The 16,573-nt window shown below is 45.5% G+C and overlaps 1 protein-coding gene across 3 annotated transcripts in view; it reads left to right on the plus strand.

The window, feature by feature from the left end:
- SHROOM3 (shroom family member 3) overlaps positions 1–16,573 on the plus strand; it is a 110,671-nt gene that overhangs the window by 19,175 nt on the left and 74,923 nt on the right. For all 3 annotated transcript variants that reach the window (XM_030947450.1, XM_030947448.1, XM_030947449.1), the window contains exon 2: positions 13,444–13,598. In XM_030947450.1, coding sequence (XP_030803310.1) covers positions 13,444–13,598 — 155 coding nt within the window. The remainder of the gene's footprint in view (positions 1–13,443; positions 13,599–16,573) is intronic.

The raw sequence follows: 16,573 nt of genomic DNA on the forward strand, positions 1-16,573 counted from the left end.
TCAGTTCTCCCCAAAGTCTCTGCTGGGATAGCTGGAAACTCACACTTGCAGCCTTAAGGTTTGTTATCCCATTTCCCGGTGGAAATCTCCTGCCAGGCCCTTTGAACCTGAGCTGGCCTTCAAAGCTCATCCAAGCTTTTCACAAGTTTACCACAGTCTGCTTTGATACAGACAAGGCAGTGCTTGCTTTTCACCAACTGACATAAAGACACTTCCTCAGAGAGTACCTTTAAAAATTTGGGAGCCTGGAGGAAGGGTTGCTGCTTGCCATCTGTAACCATAGCAAAGGAAATATCCATTCCAAGCCCCCTTACAGAGGGACATTTTCCCTGAAAAATCCTTCTGTGTTGTGATAATGAGCGACACAGGGACCCCAGGCAGTGCAAAGGAGGGCTCTTTATTGCCAAAACCATGCCAGTTCATGCAGTTTTAAGGCACAATAAGCCCAGGTGAACCAGCCAGCATTCACCACGATGTCGACGTGCAGCATGTCTCTCACATCCCTCTATTCCAGCTGAGTCACTCCCCCACAGCTCCCTTCTCCTTAGCCTAAGGACCAGGCCAGAGCCCTGTTGCAAGGCCTTCCCTTTATAAAGCCGTACCCATCAGTAACACTTCTGTATAGGCTTCATCCTAACCCCATGAAATGAAAAAGGCATACGCTATATTTAGCAATGCCTGGTCAAATCCCTGGAAGAATATTAATAAAACTAATTCCAAACAGAGCAGTGTCTGCCACAGTATTTCTGCTTTGAGGTTTCCAGTGAACTTTTTGTTCTTTCCTCTTGGAACTTTTACGCAATATTCAAGTTTTCTGCAGCTTGTTTGTCTCAAAGCTGTTGTTGCAAAATTGTTTGCCAGAAAGGACATTGTCATCATTCACAGGACCTATTTTTAAATTCCACCAAGATTCCTTAAGTGAGAATGTTATCCCAGAGAACTGTACATCCCAGAGATGCTGTGGAGCCTCTTGGAGCTGAAACAATTGAGCACATTCACTGAAGTGGCGGGGAGACCATGGGGAAACAGTGTAGTTACCTTCACTGGAATTTGGCCAGCTGCCCAGCTGCCACTAATGCCTCCACTCTTTCAGGAATGTCCTGGGATTTTCATTAATGTGTAATTCAGCTTATAAAAACATGTGCCTGCTCCCTTATCCCCTGGAGCTACAGCAAGTAAAGAAATGCTGTTTGGCCTCTGTGTAGTGGCTGGCTTTGGCAGGCACATTCCTTTCCTTTCTAGTTATTCCTGCTCCTCTCTTTCCTCCTCCCACCCCAGGATGCAAGGGTAAATCTTCCAGTGCATTGTGTAAACAGCGTGAAGCAGGAATATGATTTTTCAAGGCTTAAAGGTGAAGCTAAGAAAACAGAAGGGCTCTTTTTACCCAGAGGTTCATCATCACTACGTTTGTAACAATACCTCCAGAACCTGGCATTTTGTGCAAGAGGAGAGGAGGTCGCCAAGCCAAATGGACTTCTCATGATGCAGGAGTTAGGGGTCATTTTGAGCCAGATATAAAACTGAAGTATGAAATCTTTGTAATTCAACTCTTTCCTGACATCAACGGCCTTCCGCTGCTGAGAGCTGAACACATCATTTCACATTGCCCTTGTTAGTGGGAACCTCGGAGCTGTTTGTCCTGTCAGTTTATTTTCAATGACATTTTTGGAAACAGAAGAGCAGCAAAAAAAAAAAACCCTAACAAACATGAAGAGAACTGTGAGAAATCAGGAAATGGGGCCAAGTGGAGGAGAAGGCAGGAAGGGAATGAGTGTGTTCAATTAGTGTTTGCAGTGCTTGTGTGGGACTTGTCCCTAGCACAGTATGGTAAAACAACAATTTGAAACCCTTCCTCTAGGAAGGAATTTACATGTCATCCTGGAGATGCAGGGCAAGGTGTAAATCCAAAGCAAGCAGGAAGGAGGAAGACAGCAGGCAATGTGCCTGGTGTTTTTACAGGTCTATTTACCTCATCCATCTCCATGGCACCTGACAGCGCTGGAAACTTGGACCTGCCTCAACCTGAACTGCAACTGAATTAATCTGTGTGTCTACTGCAGCTAAAAATAGCTTTGCCAAAAAGTGTTTGGCTTGGTAAATGAATAAGCTTGGAAATGCAGGTATAAATTCCCCTCCCTAAATGTCTGGATAAGACATTTCCAAGCAGGATGTGGCCACTTCAGAGGATTCAGGCAAAGAGAGGGAGAGGTGCTGCATGTGACTGTGAGAGTCGCTTTAGGGAGCACCTGTCCCTGTCACCCATATCTGAAGGGACTCTTTTAGAGGCAGAAGAGAACAAATGCCTTTCTTCTCTCACTCTGTCAGTTTCTGCAGGATTATGTCCGTATCTGCAGTATAAAATTAACAAGAAAGTTCCTGGAATGCTCTGAAATGCCTTGTTAATCACCAGCTAAGCCTGCTCTTATCATCTTAGTTTCCAGATTGCTCCAGCATTCTCTTGAGCTGGTGAAAAACCCTCCCATGCAGGTTAAAGACATTTTTGCTGACATGTAGACAGGGAATTTCAGGGGCTTTTGGGCAGTAGTTAAAGAATTGACACAAAGCACTAACAAAATTCATTCAGTGCTTATTAACATGAATGTTCAATAATTTTTAGCAGCATAAGGTACTTTCAGGACAAACTCATAGGGAATGTGCTCTGAGCCACAAGGTGAACGATACTATCTGGAAAAACAGACCTCAGAGATCATGTCTGGCAGAGTGGGAAGCACTGAAAGATATCAGCCAGGCAAACTGAAGGGGTCAGGACACCTTTCCTCTCATTTTGTACGTAGACAGAGGACTGCAGCAGCTCCTGATGAGCCCGACTGGGTTTTCAGAATTTAAATTGAGGAATAAGGTAAATACCACTTCTTAAACAGTTTATTCTTGCTTTCCCACATAATAAAATTAATTGAAGCATCTGCCTTTGAACCTTTCAGATACTTTCTGTGGCTTAAGTGCTGCACTGCTGTATCACACCAGCAATAACTGAAAAATTATTTCCACTGAGAAATGAGTTCCATGGAAAAGCAGTTGTTCCCTGGAGCAGCCGCGGAGTGGCAGGAGAGGACAAGGAAAGTGACTGCAGGGCCGAAGTGGCCAGGGCTGGGTATCTCCCTCACAGGGAGATCCTACGTGTTGCTCCATCTCTCTCCTGCTCTCAGGAAGACCAGGAGGCACCTCAAGACATCCAAACGACCAGAGCAAGAACAGGCGCTTCATTTCCCGTGCTCTTTTCCATTTGGATAGCCTGCTACACAGAAATGCCTGTTCTATAAAACTAGCTGCTGCACTTGAATCTGTGGAGCTGACCATCCCTGAAGACCTCAGAGGACAAGTCTGCCTTGGAGACAAAAGAAATGGAAGAAGGTGGCAGGGAGGAGGGGTGACAAGCTGATCTGTAGGCAAGGAAAAGGAATCTCCTGGGCTGTGAACCTGACATCTTTCATGGGCACTAAATTCACTTGAGAAGAACTTATAATAATTACAGAAGGCTGGGGGAATGAAGAAAAGGTTTGCCAAGAGTGATGTGATGACAATGGCTTGGACTGTGAAATTCCTCTTTTGTCCCGGCACCGTGGCTCTGAGCCTCGTGCTGTTGCCGCCCATTCTCTGTCCCAGGGGAGCTCTGGCTGTGGCATTGTGCAGGGGGTGTGACCTGGCACCGAGTCAAGATGCCGGGTGAGCCGGCTCAGCTCCCTCTGGAAAGTCTGTTAGCTTTTCCTGCTCATCCCTAAGGGTGCCAGAGGTACTCTCCTGCCCTGAAGGACACCTCTCTGAATGTTCAGCTGAGTTTTATGTGCTGTTGGCTGCTCTAAGCTTTGATCTTCAAAGTGTGACTAAAAATGTTGATGTCTGATTCTCATTAAAATGAGGGAGAAGTGCATCCCTAAATCTCTTCAGCAGCTATTGAATCCTGGCAAGAGCTCCAGTTGATTCATCAAGCGTGGCTCTGCTGCATGATCTATTTTTATTTCCTCTCAGATATACACTGTTTAGTGGTTAATGGTTTGTATTACTGGGCTCAGGGAGGAAGAAGAGCATGATAAAGAAGGGCAAAAGATAAAAAGGCACATGATAGTATCATGAGGGAGAGGACAACCACAGCAAACAGAGGAGAATTAAACCTGTGGAGACAAGTGGGAAGCCAGAAATAATGATGGAAGGACATCCAAGAGCACTTCCTCATGCTTGTAGGAAAGGGAACAGTGCTGTGAGAGACAATGCCCCAGAGCTGGGGACGTGGATGGAATATTAAAGGTGAGGAGTCTGGCTTGGCACGGGCACAGCATCACCTCAGTCAGAGCAGGAAGTGCGGCTCCAAAACTGCTGTGTGGTGCTTTCTGTGACCCTGGAAAAGTTACATAAACATGGCTCCTCTTTTTATTCCTCTCTAATTTAGGAACAATAATTCCTGTTGTCTCCCTATGGTGTTGAAAGGCCAAATTAGCTAATGGAAGGAAAGTTCTTGAGGATGATTACTGCTGTTTTCATTACTATCATTATTGCTATTTATAATAGGTATAATGAAAGTGTTAATATTGGGGAAGGGAAATAAGGGAAAGAGAAGTGGCAAACATCAAAAGCAGTAACTGGCCTTGCTGGGGCCAAGGATCTGTCTACAGGAAAGATAAGTACTACCTGTTCCAATAGCCAGAAAATCCCATAGCTTTAGATTCACCTAATTTATGGAATTACCTGATTGCAGGGTGGATTTTCTTGACATTTCTGCTTTGAATCCATGTGAGCAATATGCCAAGGCAGGAAGTTCACTGCCTAATCATGTGATGAAAAAAAACCTTGACAACTGTCCTTTGAGAGCTGCTGATTGTCTCCTTTCTCCTCCAAACTGATCCCAGGTGTGCACATCTCAGCTATATTTTCTTACCTGGGAATATTTTCCAGTTAACCCAAAATGAGACAATCCCAAACAAGTCTCCTGGCAGTTGATCACCCTGTCAAGCCTCAGGGGGTTACAGCAATATAGGTCATAAAAGCAAGTATAAAACCAGTAATACAAAAGTCTGGGAAGATTTGTTAAACATCCTGTAGAGAAGGGCACATTGCCATTTGTGCCTTGATTTTAGAACAGCCAGGAGATTAAAGCAGTGACTGAATTTCTTTCTATGGCTCTTCCTGTGATGCTAGGGTTGGCTTTCCCAAACCTTGGAAAGTTGTCCTTGGAGTAGGGAACAAACACAATTTTGAGGACACATCTCCAACTGGTCTGCTTTCCTAGATGGTGAGGACAGCCAGAGGGAGGGGACAGAAGGTACAGAAGGCCATGCAGTACACAGCAAATAATCTGCCAACAGCAAAAAGTAATGACATGTTCCTAAACGGATCCAATTGCACTCAGTGCCAAAGGGGGCATTTTGAGGTGGGCCAATTCTTGCACCTTTAACCTTTTTGCAAGGGGATGGTAGTCCATAGCATCCCACAGTTTGAGGGATAGGCTGCAACCACCAAGGGCTGTTTGGGGATGATGTGTGTGTTCTGTGCAAGTGCCTGTGGGAAGGATTAGGGAACAGCCAATGCCAGTGACTGTATATCCTAAAATTCATAGGGTTCAGGCAGTCCCTGAACAGCACCTTACCTCAGTTTTAGTAATTACGACTGCTTCCACAGGCCCATCTCCATTTTTGAGGAACGTGTGACACTGAGTGAGGAGCACTGAGTGCCACAGACTCACAGCTGTGAGGCAGTGCTGTCTCCTATGCTGGGTGTCCACAAGTTTGACAGCCTCTTGCCTAGGCTAAATGAGCTTGATGTCAAAATGTTGTAGGGACTGGATTTTAATTCCTGAAACCTTGTGAGAAATGTGAGGAAGGACTGTAAGGTTGGGGGCAGGATGGCAAAGCAGGGTGAAAAAAAAGAATGGGTGTGTTTGGAGCAGAGCAGAAGACCTTTCCAGCAGACTCTTTGGCAAACAGCTATTTTTAACTCTCCCCTTACAAAGCAAATATTAACTCTCAGCCATGTGCAGCCACTGGCTTTGTGTGCTCTGGAGAGGGGCGAGCTGTATCAGCTACAACAGAGGAACAGGGAATGAGTTCTTGTAGCCCCTTGAGCTGATATCGGCCGATAATCACCGCAGACCAAACAGGATCAAGTTAACGTGCTCCAGGCCCCAGTATTTGTGTCACCTGGTGCTATACTCTCTGTGGCATGCTTGGAATGGATTGTTTGCAAAAACCAAACAGTGAGCAGAGAAGTAAGGCTCTCTGATTCCCAGGAGCACCGACAGGGTGTGTTCTGCAGGCTGGGATTGGAGCTGGAAGCAGGAAGCAGAGGAAGAACAGGACGAAGTGGTCCCTCACAGGGCAAGAACTGCTCTGCACCTGCACTGGCATCGCTGTTCTGTAGCTGACCCGGGTGTACCTCTGTCCTTCCTTGCCTTGCCCACTTCCAGTGGGCTGTAAGCAACAGGAGGGAAAGGCAGGAGGAGGCAGTGGTGATGGATTTATGCTGGCTGAGAGCCAGCTGGCTTTGCCCTGTCCTGCAGCTGCTCTTCTCCCTGCCCAGAGGTTCAGTCCATATGTCACCCATGTGTAGCTGAGAGCCGACTTTGGTGCTGCCTCTCTGCTTGATCATCACAGCTTTTCCACATCTGTTTTCCATGCCTCTGTTTCTCAAAGCTGCAGGGCTTGGGGCAGGAATTGTCCATGATGAGGTGTTTGTACCAAGCCTCTAAAAGTGGGACCTTATGCAGCTCGAGGTGTTGCCCACAGCAAACACAGATTAGTTCCTTGTCTTGTATAATCGAAGAGGGGTGGAGAAAATGTATTGTTGGTTTTGCCTCGTGTAACAGAAAAGATCCTGGACGCTTCTTGAAGGCCTGAATCCAAGCTGCACCACAGGCCCATCTTTCTTTGTGCATTAGTTGAAAGAAGACTTGATTTTCCCTGGCCCTTCCTCTTTTAAATGTAGAAATCTCTGTGGGAGCCTAGCAGTTTTGTGCTTAAGAAGGTGGAAAATTATCTTAAGAGCTAAGCCTTCTTTCCTCCACTGGCTTAGGAATTTAGAGTCACCAAGAGGAGTCAGACGCAAACTCATCCAGGCATGGCTCCTTATCTCTTGGAGCCCAAGCCAGCAATCTGTTTTCCATTCACTTCTTGCCACTTTTTTGCTGAGGGGCTGGCTGCTGAGATTAACCTTGCTCCCAGGACAGGAAACAATCACACAGGAAATGGAAAGGTGTGGAAGTGTTGGAGCCTGCAGGGCAGTCCTGGGAATGACCTTGAATCCTCAGCACTTGTCTGTAACTTGCATCCCTCCTGCATGGATCCCACTGGCATATCTGCAGCTGGATTGCAGCTTTGGTGCCCACAGTCACTGTACCATCTGTGCCACTTGCACTCACATCCTGGGTGTTCATCAACATGTTCAGGCTGAGTGGGGGAGAAAATGCCTTCTTCTGCCTGTGTTAAAGAACAGATTTACTTTAAAGTATTGGAGAGGCAGAGCACTGCTAACCCTTGAAAACTGTGGAGTTTAACTTGTTCTTCCACTGAATCAAGTTCAGCCTCTCAAGGTGCAGTCATTCAATATGAACCTTGTATGATCACCTGGAATAAATTAGCACACTACTATGCTTTGAACTTGGGAGCATAAATGTTATTGTAGAACAATGCAGAACACTGTGAGAAAAAAGCCTTCCTTGCTCAGCTGCAGCATAAAACAATAACTAATTTGGAAACTCTTTCCTTAGCTTGGAGTAAATGGCAATAGCTGAATTCTCTCCAGATGCAAGTATGCACAGGGATGCGGAAATCCAACAGAAACATGGCTCCAGGGGGAGACCTTTGACTTAACTATTTCTTGATTGAATTGTCTTAACTGCTCTGTCAGGCTGACACAGAGGTTGGGGACAATGGGGAGGAATTTCTGTTTGCTGCATGTCACTGCCCCCCAGTTGTGACATGGCATTAAGGTTGAACGAGGGGAGCAGCATATCCTCTGGAGACATTCAGCAGCTCTGCAGCTTTGTTTTTGGGTTTTGAGAACCATCTCTGAACTCCACAGGGGATTAAAAATCTCCAACACAAAGCCCACATCAATTCAGCAACTCAGTGAATTTTCTGAGCAAGCCAAAATATGCGTGCCCTGCTCTGCACTGGGTGCAATGCACAAGTGGTCCGGTGTGGCTCTGCTACACCTCATAGTGGACAGGGAAATGAAACATTCCAGTCTTCCCAGTTTGAAGCTCCAGTCTGGGCTCTGAAAAGTGACTAAAACCTTGGCTGTTGAACTTGCAGTGAATACAGTCAGATTTTCTGGTTCCACCCTTTCCCTCACATTGCACTGGTGCTGATGACCTTGTGAAGAGATGAACCCCAGATTCAAAGGAAACACATCTTACTACTGGAAAGAATGGAAATGGTTCCAGTAAAATACTTGAAAACAAGAGGTCTAAAGCAGAGAACATTTTTCTGTAATGCTGCTCCTGGGAAAGTCAGGGACTCCTTGCATCAGAGAAAGCTCCCTCTCTTTATTCCTTCATGGGGGAAAATTGCTTCCTCTTTCACCCTGTCAGTTCCTATAAAATCTTCAGCAGCTCAGGAATTCTGAACAGCCACCTCCAGCAGTTCATATGTGATGCTTCTCTTCCCATCATTATAATACCTGACACGAAAAGGGCAGTAGTTTGTCATAGCAATTGCTGCTGCTTCTGTCAACACCCTGCTATGCTGGCTTGCTGCTTTTTCCAGGGCATCTCCAGGTGTCCCCCAGGAACTGTCCTGACCTGCTGCATGGCTCTGCTCTCACCTGTGCAACTGCATACAGTGTGCACACATCATTGCTTGATTGCTCCACTTTTTTTGTTGAGAAACTCAAGCAAGTTTACAGTTTTCAGTTTACATGTACTATTCATCATAGAAAGGACACAAAGATGGAATAATCCATCTTAAGAGCTGCAGAGAATTTGTTTTTACAAAAGCTCCTAGAAGAAAGGGAAGAGAGGGATAAGTAAAGAAAACTTCTTTAAAATAACCAAGAAAGGCTCTCAGTTAGCCAGTGTTCTCTGAACCTACAGTAACCATAGTGAGCCAAACAAAAGGCAGCAGTAGTAAGTCTTATGTATCCTTGGTGATCTGCTTAAGCAACTTCTTGCTTTTACAGTAAGCCAAAAAAAGGGGGAACACATGGGTTTGAAGTCTCCTGCAGGATCTATTGAGTGACAAGAAGCCTCCTCTAAGGCAAGAAAATGGTCTGGAATGTTCATGCAAAGCAAGACCAGGGGTGGCCTTTGGGATTTTCAGCAGAGGGCAGTGGGCATGGAAGGCTTTGCTGCAGAGAAGACAACAGCAGGACTGGAGTTTGCATCAGCCCGAGGAGACTCTGGAGGCCTTTTCAAGTGGGTGCATTTTAGGAGAGACCAGCTTGGCAGGGAGCTCCTTGTCCTCTCCTTTCTAAAAGAGCCTGACAGAATTGGCTAGATGGCTTTGTGATAAACAGGAGAAAGGAAGAGGTGTGGGACATGCTGGAATCACAGAAGTTTGATGGGGTTTCACAAGAAGTGGGAACCATCCTGTCTGGAACTTCCTCTGGAAAGGAATACTTTGCTGTTGCATGTTTCTAATTGGCATGGACTCTCTCCAGGGCCAGGGCCTGGGAGCTAGGGATTTGCAGAGACATCTGGAATAAGAGCCAGGATCTGGATCATCACCACCACAGAGCACTCACACATTAATTAGACAGGACAGAGGAGGTAGAACAATTGTGTCCATTCCCAGGTGGGAAACTGAGGCATGGAAAACAAGAGCCTTTATGCTATTGACGTGTTTTGCTGTACAGATGCTCCTGCTGATTTCAAGGGCAAGGGATTGTTCTCCCCTCCTGGCACTGCCTAGGTTCTGGTCACAGCACCTGTAGTAAGCACCAGCCATTGAATCCAGCCCCAAAGGTTCAAAGCCAGACTGATTTTCAGGTATTCCTCCACTCCATACTTGCCAGAGTCACCTCTCATAACTTGACTTGGCAGAGCAGTTGGCCTAATTCAGCCAAAAGGAAAAAACTCCAGTCCCTGGCTGGCTCCTGCTGGCTCCTCCTGCTCCTGATGGATGAGTGACAATCATTACACCCACAAGGTGTGCTGGCTGCATTTCACCTTGTTTTTCTCAGCTTAAATAAACCATAAGAGGTCTTGCTGGTTACTGATTGGCCCCTTGCACGAGGTCCTGTAGCTTCTGGCCATCACATTTTTGCCACAAGTGATTACTGAGGGTGGTTTTGGCAATGCTGTGGCTGGTCCACTTGCACACTGAAAACAACAGACTGCAGTGCTGGCTGTGCCCTGGCTGAGTGGCAGCACTGAGATCCACTGGGGATTTAGGGAACAGTGGAAAACTCGCCTTCCCACTTCCACTCACTCGAGATCTGGTGTACAGGGTGAGTCAGGCTGGTCAGAGCAGGGAGCCACAGGCAGAGGTGGTCCCCACCTGGTGTTGTTTGGCTGCTGTGGCTGCATGGTGTGCACACATCTCCCATCCTCTACTCTGTGCCTCCAGCACATCCCATCCTGGGCTCTGTGCACCCTCGTACAGCAAAGCAGGTGTTCATTTAACCAGGTCACCTGCATGTTGAGGTTTGTTTGCTTTGTTGATAATTGTTACACTGTGATAGAGCTTTGTGTTTATAGTGCAGCTTGTTTTGTTTGAATCACTCAATCCTTCCCAGGAAATATCACCACTCCTTAAACACAAATATTTTCAGAGGCATGCAAAGATGAGGAATGGACATGGAGCATCTGAGCTTTGCTTTGGGAGACAAGACCTTGTTTCTGGACTTTTGATGGAACCTTATAAGTATTTTTGCCTTTTTTGCTTCTCTGAGCAGTAGTACCAGGTCACAGGCCTGTTGTGAATGTTTTCTTCCAGGAACTTTCAGGAATTTGTATGCAGGTAATTCCAGCTGGGTAGATGAGAGATGAGGATGCTAACAGGTTAGTAATAGATGAGAGAACAGTGTCAACAATAAAGTGTCAGTCCACATCTCCATTTATATTCTCTCTAAGTCTGTAAGTAATACAGGTTTGAAGCTGCCATCTAAACCTTCCAAAGGCAGAATGTTTTTTAGGTTTTAGGTCTTGCTCATGGACAGTTTAAGCACACAGGAGCAAAGCAATTCACTTCCAGCCTCTGGAGTAACTTGCAGATGACTCTACCCATGCTAACAAACTTTCCTTCAAGGCATCCTTTACTCTGGTAGTGTGGCTGGCTGCTTGGCCTTGCAGGCTGCAGTTTAAGAGCCCTTGGCGTAGGGATAAGCTGGAATGCATCAGGATCTGAAGAAAGATTTCTTTCAGACCAGTTAATAACGTTATCAGCATGATCAGAAGTATTGCAGGGTTTAGTATTCCCTGAAAGTGTTTGATTTCACATTCTTTATAAAGGTGAATATGGAAGAATCCAAATGTCCATTTTCACTGCAAAAGGAGAAAAAGGAAGGTCTAGCCCCTGTAGTTGCAAAGACAACCTTAAAAGTGTTCCTGTGAAGTGAAAAACCTCAAATATATAATTACAACTGGAATTGTTAGATGATAAAGCAGAGATCATGATTCTGCTGATTTTTTTAAGGTTAGGGTTCCTCCAGGCACAAATGAATACAAATGCTTCTGATGAGTATCACAGCCTTTGAAGTAGCTGGTATTTGTTACAAAACATATTTTTCCAAGCAGTACTTTTCTCCAGTATACATGCTGTAACATAAAGCAAACCCAAACATTAAATCCCTTCTGTTGACTGTATCACAAGTTAATCTAACCCCTAGTACCCCACTATTGTATTTCATTGAAATGATACCCACCTGTTCTGCTTTATAGCAGCAATAAACTGCAGCAATACTGCATTTTTTGTTTGTTATTTATTTATACTGGCAGCAAGGGCTAATGTTTCATCTCTCACCCTTCCTGGTAATTGTGATACAAGGTTCTTTATGGGAAGGCTCATTCCTGTGGTTTTATTCATTCTTCAGAAGAAAAGAAAAAACTCATTCATCAGTGGAATGACTTCCTGGTAAAATGAATGACAATGATTTTTACCTCCCTTTCTAGGGGGTTTGGAGACTTTATTGGCTGATGTTTGGGGAAGTCAAATTTTACATTTTAGAAGGTAGCTGGGCTGGAATTCCTTGGTTAGGAGGAACAGACCAGCTTTGCCAGTGAGAAATCACCATTCAACACCGAAACTAATGCCCTGGTAAAAACCTGGGCAGTGTGTCTGCATGTGCTGAGTTACATGTCTGGGGCATAGCTTAATTACACACTGCTTGGCCTGACTTGAAATAAAAGCAACTTCCAGAAGTATGCCTGCAATTCCACTGCCCCGAAAATCTCACCCCTGCGCACAGCTGCCCTTCCTGCCTGGATTTGAGGCAGAACCAATGCAGCCACATCTCTTTGTGTCAGCAGGATGTCTGGGCAGGTGAGTGCCTGAAGGAAGTGCTTCTACTTCTGCTGTGCCAGGAGATGTTCCACAGGAGTCCTGTGGCATCTGCTAACACAGGTCACAGCCTCTGTTGGGCAGGGACTGCAGGGTGCTTTGAAAAGCAGGTGTTGTGGTGACAGGTTTTGCAGTCAAAGTAATTATCAGTTGCACTTGGAGCTGGTGGCACTCCCGAGTCTCCTCGAACTCGGCATTTGCAGTGCCTAACCCAGCCCTCTGCTATGCTAGTGTATGCCTTTGCAAAGAGAGTGCATTAGTGCACAAGGCTGCAATTCCCAGATCCTGGGCCAGATTTTCTTCTCCTCTGCCTCGTGTATTTCTACTGGCACACAGATGGGGAGTCACTACACTGTGTACATGATGGGCCATACAAAGCAGAGGCAAATGCCCTGGGACTCTGCTTCTAGCCTTGCCACTCCATAGCCGGGATCAGACTGCTTACTTTCTAATAAAATTCGAATAATCACCTACTTTCTTTATATCCCTAGCTGAAAAACCCTACAGAGATGCTGCACTTCATTAACTACCTACACCTGAGTGCTCCTGCTTTGCTGCTGGCCAATAATAAAGAAGCTGTTGTTCATCAGGCATCTGGATCCCAAAGGGGAGCTTGAACAAACAAAATCACATCCAAGCTCTTCTAATCCTGGCTTTGCCCTTGGGCTGGTGCCTGGGTGCTCTTATCAAGAGGCGGTCCATGGCTGTTTTGCTGGAGTTCACTGCTTCCAAATACCAAAGACTTTTCAGGCTTATTCTAAGCAGTGCTTCTTGGCAGAGCTCATCTGGCTGCTGATTCCAAACTCCTTTCTATAAGAAATGTAGGGGTGGCAAGCACAGACCTTTGAGTGAGCTGGCTGGCAAAGGGTTTTTTTAATCCAAGAGCAGAATTTGGGGCTGGTAGATTAATTCTTGAACAGAAACACACTCTCAGTTCTGCAGGTGAAAGCCAAACCATGTCAGGCACGTCTCACTTTCTCCCTTCTCTCCTGTGCAGATTGAAGAGGGAGGGAAGGCAGATTCCCTGCCTTCCAAGCTGCAGGCTGGTGATGAAGTGGTGAACATCAACGAGGTGGAGCTGAGCAGCTCCAGGAGAGAGGCCATCTCCCTGGTGAAAGGCTCCTACAAGAAGCTGAAGCTTGTCGTCCGCAGGTAGGCGAGAGCCACAGTCATTCCCTGCCTTCCTCCTGCCCCACAGGCCACCCAGCCATGCCCCTCACTTCTCCAGCTGGAGCCCTATGGCTTGGCCTAATCTGAGCACAAGCCTTGTTTTGAGCACACAGGCATGAGCCTAAGGGCAAATGCTTGTTCTTTCACCAATATTTCTAGGGCTCCTTTGTCACTGATAAGTCCAAGCATGTGAAACACCCATTTCTCTTGCACTGCTCCCCTGCCACATGACATTCCAGGATCCCTGTTCAGTGATGTACAGGCCGTCCCATCTTCCTCCCATGTCCCTGGGGCTCCCTGCCAAAGGGTGGTAGTTCTGTACATAGCTCTTGCCTCATTTGCTGCATGTTGTCACTGTTGCTGTGGCAGCAGAAAGATTTCCACTGGCCTCATCAAGATTTGGAGCTGTTTGATGTTCTGCAGGTGAGTGATAGAGGATTTTGAATCCAAGATGTTTGGGTCTGGAATTTGTGTTGTTTGGTTTTTTTTAAACCTTGACAGAAATTCTACCTATGTCTTTTGCTGTGGCCATGTCCAGTTTCTTTCTGTGCCAGTTAAGTGATAGCTGGTATCACTTTATGGAGAGCTCTGTCCTCAAGCTCCACACTTGGGCAAAAAGAAGTCTGGGTAAAGATCAGCACAGCACCCTCCTGTTCTCTGGGCTGTACTTTGTGCTTTTGCTGACTCTCTTTGGTTGTTTAACTAAAACATCTTCAGGCAACCTTACAGCAAATTTTGAATATTAATGTACAGAACTGTTACATGGTTTGTGCACCCATTGGGAGAGGATTTGCAAAAGGAGTTCATTGCAATTTGAGTGTTTTCCAAAAATACCTTTTAGATTCGGTTTTTACTTTAAGCCTATGTAGATTGTAATTCAAATGTTTAATTCAAGCTACCTTAGCAAAACTGTGGAAACAGAACCTGTTTGTTTTGCAATGCAATACTTTCTCTGCATTTTTTATATTCCCAACACCTTTCCACCTATTTTTCCCTCTTTAAAGAAATACAAAGGGTTTTGATGCTTTTCTGGATTGAATTACTATAGTGAACATGAAAAAATTTGGTGGGGAGTCTTTCATGGCTTCATTCATCACCAATAGAAGGATCAAGCACATTAACTTTTAGAGGTATTACATTCACATACCATCCCCTTGCCAAGGTACTTTGAATCCATTGTGCACATTTAAAGCTCAGTGATAATCCATACGTTTAGAACTGGAAAATTGCAATTAAGAGCTAAGAGTCCAGCCTTTAGGTAATTTGACCCAGTCCCAGCTCACCCTGCAGTGCTGTCATGAAAGCAGCAAAAATCAGGAAATGTGAGGTCCTGACTGCTCCCTGGGCAGTGGGTCACAAGTTACTCTGAATTCACTCCATCACCACAAGTGGCCAGATTCAGCACACTGGCCAGGGTAGAAGCAGAGATTTCGTCTCCAGTTCTAGAAGGTAAGAAGAGATAAAATGGTTGGTTGGAGATCTGCAGTACTACATCATCTGAAAATAAAGTGTTTTTGAAATGCGTGTGGTGCTGATTCTTGTAAACTTGCCATAATGATTGAATTGAAATGGATTACAGTTGCTTGCTGCAAGTACCAGTAGTCTGAATACTCCCTGACCTGTTTGTAACCTGAATTTTTCAGTGCTCTCAGTATTCACAGAAAGTCTTCCTTATGGGGTGACACAAACCTCCACAGACATGGACTTTACTCCTTACAAGTCATATACAAACAACAGCAAAGTCTGCTTGGTGTATGTGCTTCTGGCTCTCTGCAGAGCATATTCCAGGTCAGCATGTTTTTGAGGGTTTAGCTGTTTGTTTTCCAAATGAAAACCTGAGAAGTTCTTTGTAACTGTGTGGTGCTGACACCAACCATCATACCAGACAGAAAGCACACATTTTAAAAATCATATGTATTGTGCCATAGCCCACACAGCATACTCAGATTGCTATTTAATCTTGGTTTTTATTTCAGGACAAAGGTAAGCTTTTTGTACTTAAAGGGTGAGTCTCTCCATGTATTACTAAGCAGAAGTAGATATTACAACACCTTGCAGGTCTGCAGACTGGCTGATGCAATGATGTGGTACTTCCCTTGGAATGTCACAACTGATGTGTCATCATCAGTCTTCATCAACTGAGGTTTGATTGATCAGTGTAATGGAGGGACAAGGTGGAAATAGTTTGAAAGAAGGGAATGTGAAGGCAAAATTAGGGAAAATACAGGGCAAGATAAAAGGCTACAATAAGTAACAGTAAGAAAAATGATCTATCTCACATGACCAGCACCAGAGTGTTTAGTACATGAGGACCACAGTCTGCCTCTCACTCCTGTGCAAATGTCCTGCTGTCCCCAGGGAGGAACTTGCAGGAGGAGAGACATGAAGCTGTGAATTTATACACTTTCTGCTTCCTTGCTCACAGACTTATAGTAGGGCAGAGGCAGAGAATGCCCTAATGAGCCCCAGCGTTAAGTAAATCCTGTGCCTATTCCCTAAGAGGATCTTTATTTGGGAGATAAATGCTGAACAGTTTTCATGGATACTCTCTAGCTGCATTTTGTTTGTCTTGTCCCCAGCTCAGAAGCCCTCAGTGACAGTTTTCAAATGTTCCATTTTCTCTGCTTCTTTAGCACAGCTGCTCACACCTCCCTTGTTTCAAAGGCTGTTCCCAAAGCCAGGTCCTGCCTCTCTGCCCATTCCTCACTGGTTTTGCCCATTCATTTCCAGGACAATGGACTCAGATATGTGTGGTTATTCCTGTACACCTCAGGCCTGCAGCTGGTGTGCTCTGAGGGGCCTTGCTGATGCTCACTCCATCGTGCTGAGGCCAGAAACAGCTGGAGCAGGAGCTGCTCTGCAGCCCAGGGAGTGACTCAGTGTGCCTCAATCACTGCTGGCGACAAATGTCTCTCACCATGGGCATGACAACAACCAGTTTCATCTGGCCTGAGGAA

This window comes from Camarhynchus parvulus, chromosome 4 (genome assembly GCF_901933205.1).
Source record: "Camarhynchus parvulus chromosome 4, STF_HiC, whole genome shotgun sequence".
In the NCBI taxonomy this organism is placed as follows: domain Eukaryota; kingdom Metazoa; phylum Chordata; class Aves; order Passeriformes; family Thraupidae; genus Camarhynchus; species Camarhynchus parvulus.